Source organism: Trachypithecus francoisi, unplaced genomic scaffold (genome assembly GCF_009764315.1).
Source record: "Trachypithecus francoisi isolate TF-2019V2 unplaced genomic scaffold, Tfra_2.0 Lachesis_group3, whole genome shotgun sequence".
NCBI lineage: Eukaryota > Metazoa > Chordata > Mammalia > Primates > Cercopithecidae > Trachypithecus > Trachypithecus francoisi.
This window is the reverse complement of record NW_022681468.1, coordinates 156,657,141-156,672,684: the sequence shown is the minus strand read 5'-3', so window position 1 is coordinate 156,672,684 and position 15,544 is coordinate 156,657,141. Positions and strand designations below refer to the sequence as shown.

Sequence of the window (15,544 nt, the reverse complement as noted above, 5' to 3'; positions counted from 1 at the left end):
CTGCTTGGCTTCTGGTGAAGCCTCCGGGAGCTTTCAATTATGGCAGAAGGTAAAGGGGAAATAGGCACATCATATGGTAAAAGCAGGCGTAGGGCAAGGAGGAGGTGCCACACACTTTTAAATGGCCAGATCTCTGAAGGGGTGGCCTGCCCCTACACACGTGTGGGCCTTCGTTCGTTAGGTGGAACGAGAGACTTGAGAAAAGAAATGAGACACAGAGACAAAGTATAGAGAAAGAAAAAGTGGGCCCAGGGGACCGGCGCTCAGCATACAGAGGACCCATGCCAGCACCAGTCTCTGAGTTCCCTTAGTATTTATTGATAATTATCTTTACCATCTTAGAAAAAGGGAAGTAGCAGGATAACAGGATCATCGTAGGGAGAAGGTCAGCAGTAAGACATGAATAAAGATCTCTGTGACATAAGTTTAAGGAAAAGTGCTGTGGGTAGATATGCATATGCAAACATCTCCATAAACCTTTTTAGTGCATAAAGAGCAGCATTGTGCTAGCAAGTCCCACCTTTTGCCCTAAGGCAGTTTTCTCCTTTCTCAGTAAACAGAACTTACAATCGGGTTTTACACAGAAATGTTCCATTTTCAGGGAGGGACAGGAGACAGATGCTTTTCCCTATCTCAACTGCCAAGAGGCCTTCTTTCCTCTTATACTAGTCCTCCTCAGCACAGACCCTTCACGGATGTCAGGCTGGGGGACGATTAGGTCCTTCCCTTCCCACGAGGCCATATTTCAGACTATCACATGGGGAGAAACTTTGGACAATACCTAGCTTTCCTAGGCAGAGGTCCCTGCGACCTTTGGCGGTGTACGGGTCCCTGGGTACTTGAGATTAAGAGAATGGTGATGACTTTTCACAAGCATGCTGCCTTCAGGCACTTGTTTGACAAAGCACACCCTGCACAGCCCAAAATCCGTTAAACCTTGAGTCACCACAGCACATGTATGTTGCAAGGACAAGGTTGGGGGTAGGGTCACAGATTAACAGAATCTCAAATACAGAACAAAATGGAGTCTCTTATGTCTACTTCTTTCTATATAGACACAGTGATAGTCTGATCTCTCTTTCTTTTCCCCACAATCTCTGAAGAACTCACTATCGTGAAGACGGCACCACGCCGTGAGGCATCTGCCCCCACAATTCAAACACCTCCCACCGGGCCCCACCTCCAGCATTGGGGATGACAGTTCAACATGAGATTTGGGCAGGGACAAATGTCCAAACTGTATCAAGGACTGAATGGTGATGATGATGGCGGAGCCTAGGTATGTTGAGAGAAAAGGAACAGAGGTACAGCGGTCACATTGAAGCTTAGAGATTTGAGGGTAGAGAGAAAGAAAGATGTCAGAAGAAGCAAAATGATTTGAGATGGAAAGTAATAAGCTTGGCTTGGGTCACATTGTATTGATTTTTCTGTGTACGATACCCATATAGAGATACCCTTAACTGAATTTATAGGATAGAAATCCATCAATCAACAGATTAGAACTAAGTAGATTTGCAGTCCATCGGTAGCTCAAATGCTTCACAGTAGGTTGCCACAGGCAAAGGCATGAAAAAAAAAATATGGAGAGTATGAAAAAGAAAAATGAGAATATTTCTGAATACTTAGGAGGAGGAATAGTGGCTCAATCACAACAGAATGTTACAGAGGAGTTTGGGCTGGAGAATGGAGTATCTTGGGTTCAAATTTGGCTCTATCATTTGCTAGTTGTGTGAATGTAAGCAAGTTAGTTAAAATACCTAACCTCAGTGCTTTTTTTTATGTAAAACAGAGATGATAATAATGTATGCCTCACAGAGTTGTGAGGCTTAAATGAAATAATCCCTGGAAAACTCAGATCAGCCCAGTGCCGGAAACCTTATAAACTTATAGTTATGATAGTTGTTGTTCATGACCTTTATGAGAGTGGTAGGGCATTTGAAATGGGAAAACTGTAACAGATAGATTTCTTTGGGATCTCGAAGCCCTTTATCAGTCCTTCTGTCTAAAAGGTGATTCAAAAGGACTTTCTGGATACTTTTGTGACCTCTGCTCAGCAATGAAAGATCAAAGTGATATAAGAAATCGTGGCAGCTGATGGGAGCATTCATGGTGGGTGGTGGTAGACGATGGTGGGTGGTAGGGGTGTTCATGGTGGGTAATGGTGAGTGGTAGTGGGAGCTGTGATAGTGGGTGATGAATGGTGATGATGCTGGTGATAGTGGAATATGATAGTCGGTCAGTGGCTATAGTGAGTTGTAGGGTGATTGAGGTGGGTGGTGGTTAGTGAAGGTAGACATGGTGATGGTGGTGGGTGATGATGATGGTGATGATGGGATATGATGTTTGGATGGTGCATGGTCATACAGGATTGTAAGGCTGAGTGGTGAATGATGGTGAGTGATGATGCGGGTGGCGAGGATTGTGGTGAGGATGATAACAGCTAACACTTATTGAGCGTTTACCATGTGCCAGGCACTGTTCCAAACACTTTTACATATATTAACATAAATTATACGACAATCCAATGAGGGAAGCATCTTAGGCTGTTCAGGTTGCCGTAACAAAATACCATAAACAAGGTAGCTTATAAACAACATCAATTTGTTTCTTACACTTCTGAAAGCTGAGAAGTCCAGGACCAAAGTACTGGCAGATTCAGTGTCTGGTGAGGTTTCTGGTTCATAGATGGTGCCTTCTCACTGTGTTCTCACATGGTGGAAGAGGCAAGGCAGCTCTCTGGGGCCTCTTTTATAATGGCACAAATCCCATTCATGAGGGCTCTGCCCTTATGACTTAATCACCCACCAAAGGCCCTACTGCCTAATATTGTCACCTTAACAGTTAGGATTTCAACATGAATTTTGGAGGGTCAGGGGACACAAATATTCAGACCACAACAAGTGGATACAATTATCTTCATCTTATAGATGAAGACCCTGAAGCTTAGATTAAATACCTTGCCCAGAGTCTCATAGGTAATAGAAAGTAAAGCCAGAAATTGAATCAAGCAGTTTGATTCCAGAGGCCAAACTTTATGAACCGTTGTACACTATTGTCTTCCTGTCTCCCTAATGAACAAGGAAAAGCAACATTTTCTCCTTTGAGCTTGTCAAAAATTGTCGTATTATTTAATCACTGTTTGGTGCTAATTTTAAAAATTTTAAGCCAAATCAAAACTTTTAGTATATCAAAATAATGGAATGAGAAAACTCTTTCTAACATTATTTTACTATTATTTCTTAACGTTTGTAGTAAATCTTCTTAAATATTTGTCTTTAAGAAAATGTTTTAAGGCATGTAATTTGCTTCTCTTTATTTTTATTAGCTGTTGAGAATTTTTGGGTTGTGTTTAACTCTGAAAGTAATGAAGTCGATAAGCTTCTATTTTCCTGGCAGTTGCAAACACTGTAGCCAGGCTAAGCACAGATATGTTAGGGTGTCTGAGATTAATCCCTTCCTATTGTAGATTCTGAGAAGGAAAAGATTTCCTATCCACAAGAAAATGGAAAAGTTATTCTGTGTTTTCTTAGCGTCCTTGGAGAATTACAGCGATATCTTCCCCAGACTACGGACTTAGTTTAAGGAACATAATGTCTCCTAGTTTTGCTGAATCTGCTTTCCTAGGTAGATTTATTATCAGCGGGCATAACTTGGGCATCCATCATGTGACATGTGAAGAGTCTATGAGGGGCCATGAAACGTGATGCTCTAGAAGTCCTGCCCAGAAGTCACTTCCTGCAACTCAAAGCAAGAAGCAGAGAAAACCCAAGTACAGTGGTCAGAAACATGTGTGGAATCGTTACTAAAAACTTTATAATCAACCACACCTACCTACATGGTGACACATGGGACTGTTGGCATGCCAAAATGATGGTGTTTGTTGGAATCTGGTAGAATTAGTCAAGGGATGCATAAGGAAGAAGGCAAGTGTTGAATAACATCTTGAAATAAATGGATATAGTTTAACAGAGTCCTATAGGGGGAGCATATGGATAGACTGTTGTGCTGGGAGACATACATCTTTTTGGGTTGAGAGTACAAAGTGTCATCTCAGCTTTGAAGGGTATATAAGGTGTAGACACTTAAGAATCATCTGGTTTATTTCTGCCCTTGTGTTCATGTTTTTAGAGTCAGAAAGGGCATGTTAACCATTCTTCAGTGTGATTGGTACTAGACTAGGCATGGTTAGGGCTAAATGTGTGAGACATAGTTTTGTTCTCAAATTTATAAAACAGTTGAAAAGATTCGGCAAACTCTTGAAAAATTAACCAGTGGCAAAAGATTTAAATAACAGTTTAAGACAAATAGGAACAACATCGCAATGTTGTACTCAGGAGACACATCATGCTAGAGTGATAAGAAGGTAGAATATAAGGTACATTTGAGATATGGCTAGTTGCAGTTGGATTGTTAACATCTATGTTATACCTTTGTACTAACTATAAGGTATCTTAGTCCATTTATACTGCAGTAACAAAATACCTGAGACTGGATAATTTATAAAGACAGAAATTTATTTCTCACAGCTCTGAAGACTGGGAAGTTCAAGAACAAGGCACCAGTAAAGATTGATGTCTGGGAGGGCTGCTGTCTGCTTCCAAGATAGTACCATGTTGCTGCATCCTCTGGAGAGGAGGAACACTGTGTACTCACATGGCAGAATCAGTTGAAGGGCAAGAGAATATCCCTTCAATTTTAAACCCTTGTATAAGTGTACTAATCCCACTCATGTGGGCAGAGATCCTTATAACTTAATCACCTCCCAAAGTCCACACTTCTTTTTTTTTTTTTTTTTTTTTAATTATGCTTTAAGTTCTAGGGTACATGTGCACAACATGCAGGTTTGTTACATATGTATACATGTGCCATGTTGATGTGCTGCACCCGTCAACTCGTCATTTACATTAGTTATTTCTCCTAATGTTATCCCTCCCCTATCCCCACCCCACAACAGGCCCTGGTGTGTGATGTTCCCCTTCCTGTGTCCAAGTGATCTCATTGTTCAGTTCTCACCTATGAGTGAGAACGTGCGGTGTTCGGTTTTCTGTCCTAGTGATAGTTTGCTCAGAATGATGGTTTCCAGCTGCATCCATGTCCCTACAAAGGACATGAACTCATCCTTTTTGATGGCTGCATAGTATTCCATGGTGTATATGTGCCACATTTTCTTAATCCAGTCTATCATTGATGGATATTTGGGTTGGTTCCAAGTCTTTGCTATTGTGAATAGTGTAGCAATAAACACATGTGCATGTGTCTTTATAGCAGCATGATTTATAATCCTTTGGGTATATCCCCAGTAATGGGATTGTTCGGTCAAATGGTATTTCTGGTTCTAGATCCTTGAGGAATTGCCACACTGTCTTCCACAATGGTTGAACTAGTTTACACTCCCACCAACAGTGTAAAAGTGTTCCTATTTCTCCACGTCCTCTCCAGCACCTGTTGTTTCCTGACTTTTTAATGATCGTCATTCTAACTGGTGTGAGATGGTATCTCATTGTGATTTTAATTTGCATTTCTCTGATGACCAGTGATGATGAGCATTTTTTCATGTGTCTGTTGGCTGCATAAATGTCTTCTTTTGAGAAGTGTCTGTTCATATCCTTTGCCCACCCAAAGGCCATACTTTGTAATACTGTTTACTGTGGTTTGGATGTTGTCTCCTCTGAATCTCATGTTGAATTGTCATCCCTAATGTTAGAGGTGGGGCCTGGTGGGAGGTGTTTGGATCACAGGGGCAAATGCCTCTTGGCTTGGTGCTGTCCTCACACTAGTGAGTTCTCATAAGCTCTGGTTGCTTAAGTGTGTGGTACCTTCCTCCCACTCTTTCTCTCCTTCTCTATATGTGAGACACCTGCTCCCCCTTCACCTTCTGCCATGAGTAAAAGCTTCCCGAGGCCTCACCAGAAACCAAGCGGTTGCTGGCACCATGTTTCCTGTACAGCCAGCAGAAACAATGAGCCAATTAAACCTCTTTTCTTTTTCTTTTTTATTTTTCCTTTTGAGACGGAGTCTCGCTCTGTCGCCCAGGCTGGAGTGCAGTGGTGTGATCTCAGCTCACTGGAAGCTCCGCCTCCCGGGTTCACACCATTCTCCTGCCTCAGCCTCCTGAGTAGCTGGGACTGCAGGTGCCCGCCACCATGCCCAGCTAATGTTTTGCATTTTTAGTAGAGATGGGGTTTCACCATGTTAACCAGGATGGTCTCGATCTCCTGACCTCGTGATCCACCCGCCTCAGCCTCCCAAAGTGCTGGGTTTAAACGCATAAGCCACCACACCCAGCCTAATCCTCTTTTCTTTGTAAATTACTCAGTCTCAGGTATTTCTTTATGGCAATGCAAGAATGGCCTAACACACTGTTGCATTAGGGATTAAGTTTCAACATAAATTTTGGAGGGGTACCATCATTCAAGCCATAGTATAAAGCTTGTACAATCTTGCATATACCCCACCTTCTTCATTCTCCCACTGGACTTCCTGGAATCTTTACACCTGAGAACAGGAAAGGAAATCTATCAGACAGGTAAAGGGCTTATAGTGACAGAGGCAAGGAAATGCGCCTCCATCTGTAAAAATTCAAAGTGACACAGCATCAAAGTCCAGAAATAAGTAGACAGTCAAAACGCTACCAGTAATAGAAAATAAATTCCTCAAATAAAGAAGCCAGTGGCAAACCTAGGCCCAGAGCACCAAAATGAGGAAAGCTGGCTGGGGTGAAAGGATGTCAACTACATTCTTTTCACACTGAGCAAATTTCTCAGAAGCTTGCCTCCAAGGCCCCTGTGGGATTCCAGCGGTAGTGGTAACTGAGTATCTTGGCAGTGGACTCAAAAGTCCAGAACCTTGTCAATTTAAAAAATAAAAGTTAAAAAAAAAAAAAGTCCAGAACCTACTTAATATATGTATGTGGGTCTCATCAACCATTTCATGGATAAGAGTAGTAAACGAAGCCTGATACTTCAATAAAACTATGGAATTAAGCTGAATGAAACAAAAAAAAAATCTGCTTCATCAACATTATTCACACAGAATGGCATTATTATGACCCTTGTGCTCATCAAAGGCTGATTTTCATCATCTTGTTGAGAATGCCTGTATTTTGTCAGAGCACACCTCAATTCTGACTCCAGGTTTCTATTGCATTCAATTTTCATTTGGCATATTTCATGAAAAACCCACATAGACCCAAACTCTAGACACGTGGGCAAAATTTTAGCACCATTCTGTGATTAAATACTGGTCTTCAGAATATCTGGGCTACTACTGCGCCATCCACCCTGGCATGATTTCATGCAGTCCCTTGGCTTTGAATTCCATGTATACACTGATGATCCCCAAATGTATTTTGCCAGCTTTGTCCTCTTCCCGGAGCCCCAGACTTGTATATCCTGGTTATCTACTTGATATTTCTACTTGGAGGTCTCATATGCATCTTAAATTTTGTACATCTCAAAGCTGAGTATGTAATTACCACCCAAAACCTGTTCTTCCGTGAGGATTCTCCATCTCCTTAACTAGCTCCACCAACTTTTCAGATACTCAGACTAAGTCTAGAGAGCATCCTTAAATCAACTTTTTTCCTTATTCCCACATTCAGTCCATCAGCAAGTTCTGTTGATTCAGCATCTAAAAGATATTGGAAATCTATCTTCTCTCCATCTCCACTGGCCACTTTCTACTCCAAGTTGTTATTATCTTATACCTGGGCCACTCTAAGTTGCATAGGAACTGAATTCCCTCCTTCTACTCTCTTATATCAGCCCGTATCTGCTACATAATAACTTCATAATCTCAAAGGCATAAAATAATAAGCATTTATTTCTTACATATCTGCAAGGTGGTAGGAAAGCTCTGCTGCAGGTCCACAGGTCTGCTGGGGTAGTCCTGTTCCACTAGTCTCATTCCGGGATTCAGGCTTGACTGTCCTTGTCACTACTTGTCTGCTGTCTCTAGATCAGTTACTAGCGTGTAGTATGGACTCAATGGATAGTTGAATTCATTAGTAAATGGGCAAACAATTCCTGGTTTGCTCTCTGTGCTATCACAGTGGTTCATAGACACATCTCCAGTTAATCCCTTCCCAGGCTGGAAGGCCCTAAAAAGAAGATGGTATGTCCTTACTATTTGGACATACCATACTTAGTTCATACAAGTTGCCTGGCACCCTATCAAAGATGGCATTTAGCAAAAAGAGGTGTTGGATCCTGGCCATTATCCTGCCCCTCTGATTCTCTAAATTAATTAAATGAGTATGAGTACATTCATTCATGCTGGAGCCCTGTGTTCTCTCTTACTGAGGTGGAACTTGATTGAGAATATGTTTCTTTTCTTTAGGACTAATTGAAATCTGAGGTAGTAGATGATGCAGGCTCTTGTAAACAGAGGCTGATAATTTTATAATGCAACAATGGGTAGCCACCTTTGGTTTTCCATCCAGTCATTTCAAGTCTCTACCTTGAGTCTCAATGAAGTCTGTTGACTTACTGAAAAAATATATTCTTTGGATGCCTGTGATATGCCAGATGTTAGCAAGACCCTTGAGCACACAGTGTTAGATAATTCAGACATAGGGTCCTGTTCTTATGGCATGTACAGTCTCACAGGGAAAGCAGGCACAAAGGAAGAGGACAGGATGTTTGAGAGGAATGGGTCCTCTGGGGTTCCCATGTTTAAGCTCCTCCTGAAGGATGAAATGGAGTCACCTAAGTTGAGGGTTTACATCAGAAGAATGGGAAGAAGAACAGTGTTCCAGACAATGAAACTTTAAAACAGAAACTAGAATTAGAATAGAGAGAGTGAGAAAAGTGATGGGCTGAAGATTAAATCATTGTATCCCTGCTAACTATCCCTGTGGTGAGTATGAGTGTTTTACCAGGGTAAAACGGGGAGAATCGTTTCCATTTCCATCCAACTGTTCAAAAGTATTGAAAAGAAAATAGTAACATGAAGACAGTGTTGAAGCCTTTGAAGCAAGGCACTGTGAACATTCATGCTGTTATTAAGCTCATTATTCATATGAGAACTCAAGCAAAAAGCATTGTTGCAAGCCCTTGGGCAAAACTGATTTACCTCAAGTCTCTCTCTTCCCTCTTGAAAAATGCCCTCCAGGTCAGTATCTGGCTTTACCACATTGGATTTGTTAGTAGTCAAGCTTGCTGAGCTACAGGTAATTGGAAAGAGACTGTCTCTCCTTCCTAATCATGCCATCCTCTCTGCCTTGGGAAGCCTTTGGAAATTCTTTTGGTTGGTCCCGTGTCTAATTAGCAGCAATGGTTACACTTCAGCTCCTTCCTCTTAGAGTGTGCTCTGCATTCTCCACAGATGTCCACAAATTCAGTAATCAAGGGCTGGCTTCCTGGGTCACTTGCAGGAACAGACCCAATTAGTTCAGTTCTGAAGGCCTGAGACTCGAATAAAATAAGGCTAATTGGGCAAATGAATTTCAATCGAAAGCTCAATGTAGAACTCACAGTCTGATTTTTCAGCTTCTGCGTATTGTGGTTTTATATCCCACCAACTTCATGATACCAATCACTGTGGGGAAAGCGAAGTTGAATTCAACATGCTGGTAAAATCGGTGACTGACCCACAAGCATTTCCACCAGGTAACTGAAAGAATCTGAGTATAGTATTTAAATAAGCTTGATTAACAGAGTTGGGTTTTTTCCTCCATTTTTTAAATTTAAAACGTCAGTGTTTTCGCTTTATTATTCTTGTAGTGAGAAATTACAACTGAGAGGGCTGATGTATGTGCTACCTGATAAGTACTGGAGGCCAAAACCATTCGAAGGTAGTGAACTGTGAGATACATCTATCTCTGAAACCACTGGCTTTTAACAATGTAGATTCTCCTGGTGCTTTTCTGTAAGGGTCCCTCCTGTGAGTAGACTATATTAGGTATAAATGGTAGGCCCAACTGGTAGGAGAGCATGGGCACAGCACTCGGCATCATTGCCTTTTCTGAGGTCTTCTACAAACTGTGCAGTGTCTCTCAAGCTCTCTTTGGTTTCTCTTTTTCCAGAATATGTTGATTCTTTCCACCATCCCGTTATTATGATAATTTTACCCTTTTAGTATCTCCTGAGAATTTTCTTCACATGGATTCTGGTTTCATAAAAACCGATTGTTTTTGGATGTGTGATACATTGGATAGAACTCGAAGACAAAGTTCTTTACACAAATTTTAGACTCTTGAAGGATCGAGCTGTAAAACCATGAATGGAAGCTGATTAGCTGTTTAAATTCAGTTTAATAACATTTTTTCTGGATGGAGCTACACAATTCTAAAACTTAGAGTGGTACGTGCTTACAATCTTGGATTTTGCCCACAGTGCAAAAGCTTGAGTGATAAAAGAGGATGTCAGCAAGCCAAGTTCTAGGACAGGACTGCACCTGCGGTCTGAGGTAGACTCTTCAGGGCTGTGAGACACATTCGGTATGTTCAAGATTGAGTGTAGTGTGAGAGGTGAGCCTGAGTTAATTTCAAGCATTCAGACAGCAAGCTCAGCTGCCACCTCACCCCATCCCCATTCCTCTGAGCATAATGGGAGAAATCTCTGCATCTGAGTTAGACTAACAGAGTCACTCTAAAACCAGATGGAGCATGCGTATCTGCACAGGGGAAAGACCCAGTAAGATTGTGCAGTGTGCGTACTCACACAGTGATGAACTAAAAAGCTGGAACAAGAAGTTAGATTTTTCTGGGTTCTCATTCAGATGCTCTGCCAGGATGTGGTGGCTCATGCCTGTAATCCCAGCACTTTGGGAGGCCAAGGCAGGATTCCTTGAGTCCAGGAGTTTGAGACCAGCCTAGGCAACATGGTGAAACCCGGTTTTTACAAAAAAATACAACAATAGCAGTTAGCCAGTTGTGGTAGCATGTGCCTGTAGTCTCAGCTACTCAAGAGGCTCAGGTGGGAGGATCATTTGAACCCTAGAGGGTGAGGCTGCACTGAGCTGAGATCACGCCACTGCACTCCAGCCTGGGTGACAGAGCCAGACCCTAGACCCTGTCTCTTAAAAAAAAATGCTTTACTCCCAACACTTCTAAGTTGATTCATAAAATGTTTTATTAAATAGAACTTAAACTGCTAAGGTGGTTTCAAAATATGTCTATAAATTCTTTGATGCTCTTCCCTCCAAAATACAGAGCCTAATTCTCCCTTTACATGTGAGCTGGACTTAGTGACTCACTTCTAATGAATAGGATATAACAGAGTGACAATAAGTGACCAGGTTGTTAAAGGCAGCTTGGCTTCTGCTTTACTGTCCTTCTGGATAATTTGCTCTGTGGGAAGCCAGCTGCCACATCATGAGAACACTCAAGCAGCCTTGTGGAGAGGTCAACATGGTAAGAAACTGAGGCCTCCACCCAACACCCAGTGTGCAACTGAGGCCTCCACGCAACATCCAGTATGCAGCTGAGGCCTCTTGCCAACAGCTGTGTGAGTGAACTTGGAAGCTGATGCTCCAGTCCCAGACAGGCTTTCGGAAGACGGCAGCTGCCACCTCATGGGAGATCGCAAGGCAGGACCACCTAGCTTAGCCACTTCAAAATCCCTGGCCTGTATAAATACTGCGAGATAACATTTATTGTTCTAGCCTGCCAATATTTGAGGTAATTTTTTGCACAAGAATAAATAATACAACAGCGTATCACATTGTAACCTCTGTTATCTCTCAGTTCTCCAGGAAATACGCTATGATTCTGTAGAAAAGTTTTTCTTCAAGCTTGCAATATATAACATCAGAAAGTCTTGCCTTTGAGTACTGGGTTCAGGGATAAATTCTCAGACACAAATGAGGTACCTCTTGTGATTCTGTAGAGAAGTTTTTCTTTAGGCTTTAGCTAACACGACATGAAAAAAGTCTCGCCCTTGAGTCTTGGCTCAGAGATGAATTCTCAGATACAAATTAGGATTTCATCTGAGACAGAGGTATATTTTTTTATTGAGAATAAAATATTTGACAAAGGGCTAATATCCGGAATCTACAAAGAACTTAAACAAATTTACAAGAAAAAATCAACCCCATCAAAACGCGGGCGAAGGATATGAACAGACACTTCTCAAAAGAAGACATTTATGCAGCCAACAGACACGTGAGCAAACTATCGCAAGGACAGAAAACCAAACACTGCATGTTCTCACTCATAGGTGGGAATTAACAATGAGAACACTTGGACACAGGATGGGGAACATCACACACCAGGGTCTGTCGTGGGGTGGGGGGGCTGGGGAAGGGATAGCATTAGGAGAAATACCTACTGTAAAGGACGAGTTAGTGGGTGCAGCACACCAACATGGCACAGACATACATATGTAACAAACCTGTACATTGTGCACAGGTACCCTAGAACTTAAAGTATACTTAAAAAAAAAAAAAAAAAGAATGGCTATCCTTAATCACTTTATCAGGAAATGAGACGCTTTCTTCGTTATCTGGTTCATCCAAAAACAAATGCCACAGAATACAATTCTCCAACCTCTGCCTTCCCACAGAGCGAGTTTAGGAGTAACCAATAAAACTTTACCAAGCAGATTCTTCATCTGGATACATGATTCCAGAAATGACCTGAAGTCTATCCATACCAGATTCTTCATCTGGATACATGATTCCAGAAATGACCTGAAGTCTATCCATACAGACCTGGCTGTCCTAGGGTAGGTATTAGACTCTGTGAGAGCATGAGGGTAACAGAATCAGAAGCCGATATGTCACTTCCCCAAACGTTAACTGAAGCACACCAGCTCGAGTAACCATCTTACCTCCTTTCAAGGAAGGAAGCAGATTTGCCTATGCCCTCGCTGAGGTAATAAAGATGTAAGGTTCTTCTGTTCGCTAAGTCACTTGTGAATGAATCAGTATTCCAGGGTAGACTCAGTAGTTCATTAACTGCCCTCTGAGGACCTAAATATATGGAAATAATCTCTACAGTGCAAACTCCTGAGCTGAAGAGTAAAAACCTGTCCTGTGATGGTTGATCTTAATACTTTAAATGAACAGATCCTGACCCAATTTATCAAAGCCACCTTTTTCTCCATCAGTGTCAACTCCTAATCTTAAGAGTAGATGAGGCTGGTTCGAGTGCAGTGAGTGGGGTTTATAACTAACTGACCACAATCAGTTACAGATGTCTTAGTTCCTTCTCCACTCCCACTGCCCACTGGACTGACCTAAACCAACGAAAGAGTAGGTGATAAGCTGAACAAAATACTGTTCTCCCAGCCTCATCAAGTAGAAATCAATTCTGGGGTTGTGCTTTCCATTGAGAAGGAAACAGTGCCTTTCTCCCTTAGGTGAAAGTGTGGAAGAAAATGCCAGCGTCGTGGTCAAGCTGCTCATCAGACGCCCAGAGTGCTTCGGCCCGGCCCTGCGGGGTGAGGGGGGAAACGGACTGTTGGCGGCCATGCAGGGTGCCATTAAGATCTCTGAGAACCCCGCGCTTGACCTCCCCTCTCAAGGATACAAAAGAGAAGTGTAAGTGAAAGGAGTTGCCTTCCAGCACAGATACGATTGGTGAGCTCTCAGATATTGTTGGTTTATGGATGATTTAGGAGGTAATAGAGAAAGCACATGTTCTTCACAATTACAGCTAAAACATTTACACTTCATCAAGCACAGGGTTGTCTTGACTCTCCCAGTAAGCGTAGTGATCAGCATCACCTTCACCCCTTCCATTTTCTCTACTCTGCTCAGCGCAGCTGGAAATCACAAAGTGGGCAAACTCTTAGCCTCCCTGTAGCATCACCATGGGGTAGGAGGCAAAGGCCTGGACCAAGGTTCTACTCCTTGTCTAACTTCAGCATGTTTCCTTCAGTATTTTGTCCCACAGTGTCTCATCCCATACCTCATTTGTAAAAACAGATCGTGCCTCCACTTCTTCTTTTGAAAACATGAGAACTAATTAAGAAAGTGTTTTGATTTGACTTCTTAAAAAAAAAATGCAAGCTGCAGAATGTGGAAAGAGCACTATAATGTTATTTAAATGTTAAGGATATAGTTGGTAGATTATCTGATTGTCTTACTTTCCCTTTATCAAGTCTCATGATCATGTCCCTTTCTTCATCACAGCCTTTAGATGAGACCCTGGAATCTAGAGAGTGGGTATAACCCAGCAGAAACTCTTTAGACGGTTGACTTTTTTCTTTGTCATCAGACCTGGGAGAGCTGGAAAGGACTCTACACATATGCTTTCCCCACTTCCTCAAGCAACATGAGAAAAACACTGAGACCCAAGGTCATATAGCTTATTAGCAACAGAGCCAAGACAGGGACTGAGCCCTCCTGACTCCTGGTCCAGCGTGCTTTCCCTGGATCGTCCCCTCACAGGGAGGAAAAGGGGTTGAAAGGTTGGTAGGAGTTATGGTCTGTGATCAGCTCACGTCGGTACTCATGCCTTAAGATTCATGGGATCCTGTGAATGTCATGGACAAATATTTGGGTTCCTCGAGCTTAATGAATGAAACCACTTTGTGGACTTCTAGAGGAAGATGAGGTTCCAAGGGAAAGGAGAGCAGAGTGCTTCCATATCAATCTGTGTCTCCCAGCATGGCAGTGCCTGCCAGCCTTCCTCACACTTCCCCTCTGTTGGTTCTCTCAGCAGCACGGAGGCCGATGAAGAGGAAGAAGAAATCGTGCATATGGGCAATGCAATTATGTCATTTTATTCGGCCCTTATAGATCTGCTGGGCCGCTGTGCTCCTGAAATGCACGTAAGTGATAGAGTTTCCAGAGAACAGCTTTGAGAAACCTGCGCCAAGAACACTATAGATTTGCTGAACCTCATTTCTTCCTCTGTCTCTGGCATTTGCTAACATGCCTTTTTCTAGGTCCCTTTTAGCTAATTTCAAAAGGAGTTTCCACCTCTGATACCTGACTCTGCTGCTTTCTAGGGAGGGACTCCAGGGCAGATCCCTGTCTTGTGTGATTTCTCTGTGGTACTAGTTGAGCATGTCCTCTGCACAGTTTGTTTCAAAAGCCTCCCAGAATCATGTTTTGACATGCCTCAATTTGGTCAAAACGGGAGCAACTTGATTCTGGATCATGGCCATCAGGACTTTCATGTGGAAGATCCCTTCCCTGATGACTGTGGCTTGTCAGGCCCCAGGAAGGCAGACTTCCTGTGGTTGGTGTTTGATTTTTTTCCCCCAAAGGTAGAGCTTTGCAGACATCACAAAAGGGTGGTTCTGTTTTATGAGATGTCTTCTCAGACTTCTGGTTTTGAACTAAAAAGTATGTTCTTTTCCTTTCTTTTTTCACCTCTGCTGAGGGCTGAAAGAAGCAGCCTTATTTCGTATAAGGTCTGACATCATAAGAGAGGAAGTAGCTGCTTTTCCTATGAAAAGCAACTCTAAATCTTGATCAGGGAGGCTGATTTGAATTCCTAGGATTCCAATTCCTGCTATGATAAAGGATCCTTACCCGCATAGGCCTGTTTTTCCATTTCTGTGCCTTTAAGCAAATGCAGGAAACTTGAAAGGGAGCCCAGAAAACACTAGAGTGTTCTACAGTCTTGGCGGGGGCGGGGAGGGTCAGGAAC

At 42.4% G+C, this 15,544-nt stretch overlaps 1 protein-coding gene across 1 annotated transcript in view; it reads left to right on the top strand.

The window, feature by feature from the left end:
• RYR3 (ryanodine receptor 3) overlaps positions 1-15,544 on the top strand; it is a 396,626-nt gene that overhangs the window by 239,737 nt on the left and 141,345 nt on the right. The window contains 2 exon segments of the mRNA XM_033190880.1: positions 13,302-13,482; positions 14,606-14,717. Coding sequence (XP_033046771.1) covers positions 13,302-13,482; positions 14,606-14,717 — 293 coding nt within the window.